The sequence below is a fragment of the Protopterus annectens genome, chromosome 2.part1 (genome assembly GCF_019279795.1).
Source record: "Protopterus annectens isolate FY-2018-M chromosome 2.part1, PAN1.0, whole genome shotgun sequence".
Classification (NCBI taxonomy): Eukaryota; Metazoa; Chordata; order Ceratodontiformes; family Protopteridae; genus Protopterus; species Protopterus annectens.
In genome coordinates this window covers 539,890,916-539,897,325 of record NC_056729.1, presented here as the reverse complement: position 1 = coordinate 539,897,325, position 6,410 = coordinate 539,890,916, and the positions used below count along the sequence as shown (strand labels likewise).

The following is a 6,410-nucleotide window of genomic DNA, read 5'->3' as shown; positions in this document are numbered from 1 at the left end:
TTTTCTAAGCAATAAGTATGAAACTATGATGTCTGGCATTATTGACTTGACAGTAATCCTTCGTAATTTACCAGAAGATCAAAAATTTTACAAGAGACATGGCAATAATACGATACAAAAATCAGGGACGTTCTGAAAAAAAAGTCAAGGATATTGGAGAGGTGTGTACGCACCTGCCACAAAGGTATAGGGTTACCACCTGTCCCACTTTGCGAGGGACAGTCCCTCTTTGGGCAGTTGTGTCCTGACAAAAATATTAAAAATGGCAAATGTCCTGAGATTGTAGGACATAATTATGTCCCATATGTTATGTAATAGTTGCATAAAATAATTATTCTGTATCTAAAATACTTAAATGTTACAAGAAACAGAATAAGCAACTAAACCGCTAAAATGCGCTTTTATTTAGGCAAAAAGTAAAGTTCTATCCTTTGTACTGACCGTGGGTATGTGTCGACCTGTAAAATCTGATGTGTGTTCCGAAAATGTCCCACTTTGGCCATTTGAAAAGGTGGCAACCCTACAAAGGTATAGGCATTTTTTTTAAATATAACTCTGTAATAAGTGTTTCTATGCACAGCATGTATTCCACCAATGTTCAGCAAGAACTTCCTTAAAATGTTGCATGAGACTCATACTATTAGACTCGTGTAATTAATACAACTAATAACGCTCGTGTTCACCGCAGTTTCTAAATATAAGCCTAGATCTTAACTATTGGAAGCTACTACACCCACCCGCATCACTTGCACAGACCGCAACCAAAGTTATTAGTGCAGCTTGCGGTGGTACTGAGCGCATTTAGTGTGAGTCGGAAACATTCCATAGTGTGATCTAGGTGGAAATACGACAACAGATTTCTAAAAATACAGATATGCACTGATTATACTTATAATGTGTGATCTAGGTGTTTTAAGGTGGTTTTACACTTCTTCAGCCTTACCCAGCGTGGTCTCACTCACTGAAGGTTTGCACCTTGGGGTGTTGTGCGGTGCTCAAGCCACACGTCAGTCTTCCTAAACAGTCAGTTATCAATCAGTGTTTGGTTTACTCCTAAAGTTATATTTGCCCCAGTATTTTAATATTTATTGTAAAAGGCTGATGTGTGAAACGCTTAGCATTTTTATTTGAAATAAGAGAATGATAAGTGGAGCGTGTTTTTCTTTTTGCTTACTACTGTATAGTATACTGTTAGAACTATGTTATAAATTGAAAATGTTTATGAAAACCATTTGTCAGTCATACCTTTCAGATGTTCCCGATTTTATAGAACGGCCGAATTTTCTTAATATTTTTCCGAGCTTCCTATAAAATATTTGATTCTCCGGTAAATTAGTAAGAGTTATAGTCAGTAATAATGCCAGATATCAGAGTTTCGTTCGTCCTATTCTTCAGAAGATGCAAGCCTGTTGTTCCGTTAACTTTCTAGCTAAATTAGTGTAATATTTAAACATCGATCCTGTTTTGGGGCCTTTGTCTCTTCATTGTCTTTGACCTTCTCCATAACTCTTTAAGTAAAGAAATTCGGAGACATACTGTCAGAGTTTATTGTTAATAAAGTGCTGATAGAAACTTGAGAAGCATGCTCTTTAAGTATTTATTAACAAAGTGTTGACGTTGAGAAAATTAGATTTGCCACAATCTTGTTATTGACAGTCAGCTCTGAAAAAATATTGCGAAGACTTTATATATATATATATATATATATATATATATATATATATATATATATATATATATATATATAGTGCAAATTAGTAAAACATGACCAACTAACTAAATAAATAAACTAACAAACAAACTAACAAATAAAAAGAAAGTCTTCTGACGACCTGGTTGCTGCTCTTCACTACAAAAATAAGAAAGAACACATAATGGCCCAGCGTGTACAGTGTGAAATTGCTAACATTAGAAAGTGTTACACGACCAGTTTTTGTGGCATCTTTTCTGCGAGGTAAGTCCCCACAGATGTATGTTATTGCCACTAATCGTGCGTGAATGTGCCAGTATAAAGGCAAACATCTTTACGAGTTTTAATATTTACAGAGTGTAATTCCTGGTTTTAAGGTCCAACACTACAGACTACTGTAGGGGTGTACAAAAACCTGGGCAAATTGAAAGACGCACGTTGTACCTAAGTATGTAATAAAGGGGAACTTCCGGCATTCGTTTTTTCTAAACTGGTTTATTAAACAAGCAGTAGTAGCTGAGGGAGCTTTGGAAGTTCGTCAAGAAAACCGTTTCACATACCTCTTAACTTTTCTCCATCGAAAAATGTGACACTGTGTAAACAGTGATCAAAATGTGTGATTCAAACTTAAGATTGTATGTGCCAAACAGTGCAATCAGATGCAGTAGGATTTATAATGATTGCAGTAGACTGTACAACACCCTATATTGTACATTTGAGCTCCTAACTTCATTGTGATTGCGATTATTTTCTCCCTGTGTATGGCAGAGGGTTTCTGAAAGCCAAAATGAGTGATTCACCTGACAGCTGAGAGGCATGAACATATCACATAGCCACTACTCACTAAAATAAACACATGCAACAAAACAAATTGAAATATGGTCTTAAGTACCGCTCTTTCAATACAATTAAAACAGATGCAGTGCACTGATCACTTAGTAATGTAGTTAACAGTATTGCAAGTAATAAATATGAGAAGAAATACAGGTAGCTGTAAATGAGTGTTGTGGCTTAACATGTGTAATTCCATGAAAATCCAGTGACTTCGCAATACCCGAGACAGTTCAGATTCGGGATTTACCGTTTTCTCCAACGAAAATGGAAAACTATTATAGAGTCATTGTCAAAGGGATCTATGCAAATTATCTTTTTTAGGTACAGAACTCTCACCTGGCCTAATTAAGTGGCTGCGAAGAGTTTAGCATCTGATGTCACAAAAGAGTTTGGAACACAGAAGTGACACCTTTTAGTGGACCAACATGGGTTTTGCAATTACTCAAGCGTTTGAGCTAGCAAAACCTTCATTGGTCCATAAAGGGCATTACATCACGTTTGTATTTCGGTAATTTTGTGTTTTCTGTTAGTGAATCGTGATGATAAACTTACAGGAATTATTCCAAAATGCCTAAGAAATACTTTATAGCTCATCTTAACAATACTTCAACCAAGAAAGCAGTTGCTTGACGCCACCATATCAATCAACCAAGTTTTTTTTGGGGGGGGGGGCACACTGTTACATTAGTACTGGAAGTTTAGTATTGCTATGGCGAGTTTTTGATGACCTCGGTGCTTATAGTCAATGTTCAAAATTGTCTGAGTTTGGTGTTTATCCTCGTTTGTATTCATTTTTTTTTCACAATTGCCCAACTTAGGAGTTTATTCTACTAGTACATGTGTCTTTTTTCCCGTTTTGTCGTTCCTAAAATAAACTTTTTTGAAGAGGCTAAGGGGGGACTTAAGTGTGTGTGAGTGGGGGGGGGGGGGGGGGCTTGGAGCCAGGATTACCTAGTACTGCTTTTGCTGCAACAAGCAGAATGCGATTTCAATTATGTTGTGAATTTTCTGAGTATTATGATGTGACCACATTATTCTTTATTCTTTGAAGTGCAAGGTCATGAGGCCCAGTGTCACAAGTACACAACATTCATTGCTGTTTTTTTTTTTTTTAGAGGACTCAGAGCTGTACAAAGTTGAAGAAGACTCAGAATACAACGGAAGCGCCCCTACGCCTGAGAGCGACATATTAGAGGAGGACCTGACAAGTGAAGAGAGCAGCACTGCCCTGCAGACAACAGCGGACAATGACACAACTGGGCAGCAGCAGGATGATGGGGATCGAACCTCTCACAGGGATGCGAGCCCGGGCTCACCACAGCAAAATGGACAGAATCAGCAGCAGGCCAAGCCGAAGCGGAAGCGTACAGGCTCCGACTCTAAGTCAGGCAAGCCCCGTCGGGCACGAACTGCCTTTACTTATGAACAACTGGTTGCGCTAGAGAACAAATTCAAGTCTACTCGATACCTTTCAGTGTGTGAGCGCCTCAACCTGGCTCTGTCATTGAGTCTCACCGAGACTCAGGTCAAAATCTGGTTTCAGAACCGTCGTACTAAATGGAAAAAGCAGAACCCTGGCGCCGACACAAGTGCCCCTACAGGTGGTGGCGGACACTCGGGTGTGGGGGGGAGTGTTATGGGCGGTGGTTTGAGTCCCCTGAGCCCCTCACCACCCATGGGCGGACCACTTTCAGTGCATGCCACAACCTATCCAGGACACACACCCGGTGGGCTTGTGTGTACCGCACAGCTGCCTTTTTTGCCCAATCCTGCAGCTGTACTCTCACCCTTTGTACTGGGTTCCCAGACCTATGGAGCCCCAACTTTCTATGCCCCCCATTTATAGTTAATAATTGGCTGCAAATATCTACATGCTGTGGCCCCATTACCAAATGACACCATGACGCATTAATTGAATACAATAAAGACATTTCAGTGAGTATGCTGCTGCTGATGTTGCCGTTGCCCAAACTTTCTGCAGAAACACTATTTTTTTCATTTAAATGCAGTGGCTCACATCATGCTGCTTGGAAATCCGGTTCAAGTGTTTGCCCAACACTGCTCCCATGTGTCAAAGGATTGTACTCTGTGCAGCTAAACCCTTACAGACATAGTCACGGTATACAGATATTCTGAATTAGATTATTATTGGTGCAGTTATACTTCCCTGTTTCCTCGTCTTGCTTAAATAATTAGAACATTGATAGTTTCTGTTTTCAGGCACAAACGGATAGAAAATCTCAAAAGGATTTTTACCAATGATATTCTTAATATTTAATACAGAGACACACCTACCTGTAAAGTATTTTCTCAGAAATAACTTTCAAACAAAGCCGGTGCAACACTTTGAATTAGAAAAAAAGGTTGGATTTGTAGGAAACTTTATATTTGGGGGTGGGAGTGGGGGCTGAGGATGGCTATAAATTCAAATTATCATTCACCTCCCAAAATACACGACGCGTTTATCTAAAGTTAATACCATAGCTATGTGAGTTTACTCTTTTTTTAACAATTGCCTGTTTTAGTATCTACTGGGCAGTTCACATATTTGTAAAATTTGTGTAAACGGATTGTGCTGCAACAAGGAGTTGTTTAGTTGCCTTAGTTATTCAAACGTCATCCACCAGTGCATTTCGTATCTTATGCATTTTGCTCTTTGCCAAGCTATTTGACGTGTCTTACAATTAGCAATTGCAAATAGCAATTTGCGGACTATTCAACCATGGACCATCATATTCAGACATCTGTAAAAATAGGTAAAGTCTCCTACAGAACCTGGACGGACCTGTTTAAGAAAATCCCGCTACACTTTCTACTGAATTGCAGAAGGCTGTTAGCACAAAGCAATTGATTGGGGTGTTTTTTTATACATATGCAGAAACGTTTCAAAATTTCCTAAAACAGTTGGATGGACATGTAATATATCTTCTGTTGTAAATATCAATATGCAAACAATGTTATTTGAATATTTGATTCAAGTTACGTTTTGTCTGTCTAACGTAAATTAAAGGAAATAAAAAAAGTCTTTTTAATATTATGTACCCACTTAAGTCTCAGGGTAAATATTCAGAGAACTGCAGGCCTGTAGGTTTGAACATTGTTACACAACGATGGGCTAAGATTTCGTGATATATCACGACTGTATATAATTTAAATTAGTACCCGATTTATGCACACCGGGGAAGTCCGTCAAAGCCTATGGTAAAATAAAAAAAAAAAAACTTTATTCTGAAGGCATGAGCAGAAACAAAGTTATTAATTTCTGTATATTCTGGTTGTTATAAAGTTTACCTTTTTAATTGTTGTAATTTATGAAATTGTTTAACCATAACAATACTGACGCACTTTGCTAAATTAAAAAAATATAACTTCAAATTAAACTATGGCTTTGCTTTAGTTTTTGCACCATTCTTGTATCTTTTGTAAACTGATTAATATCAGGTAATGTGTTTAGGAAACTATCTCAGGGAATACTTGCTTAAGTTTCTACTTTTAGTAAATGTGCAATGTAAGTAGGAGCAATTTCAAATGTATATTGTTTACCGGCAATAATTTATTTTAATTTGTACTTGGAGTTTCAATTAGTACCCGGTGCAACACTGGATTTATTTTGGTTAGTGCAAGTGTGTTTGTGGGTTTAAGTACCTTTTCAATTTCAAGCTAATACCAATTATTTATTACGCAGTTAAAATATTAACTTTTTAACTACGTTCATTTTTTTATTGTGCTGCGTGTTTTCCTTTTTTCTTTTGATACAGAATATCAAATCTCCAAACAGATTTAAAACCTGTCAAACGCACTTTATTTTAAACAGTTTTGTCAGATTAAAATTAATGAGTCCTTTAAGCAGAAGGTCAGAATTTAGTGTTTCCATTTATCTGTCCAT

The 6,410-nt window shown here is 37.6% G+C and overlaps 1 protein-coding gene across 1 annotated transcript in view; it reads left to right on the top strand.

Moving 5' to 3' along the window:
* Nucleotides 1-5,855, top strand: part of NKX1-1 (NK1 homeobox 1) — a 10,035-nt gene extending 4,180 nt beyond the window's left edge. The window contains exon 2 of the mRNA XM_044062325.1: nt 3,640-5,855. Within this exon, the coding sequence (XP_043918260.1) occupies nt 3,640-4,370 (731 nt within the window). The 3' untranslated portion in view covers nt 4,371-5,855. The remainder of the gene's footprint in view (nt 1-3,639) is intronic.
* Nucleotides 5,856-6,410: the final 555 nt, after the last annotated feature.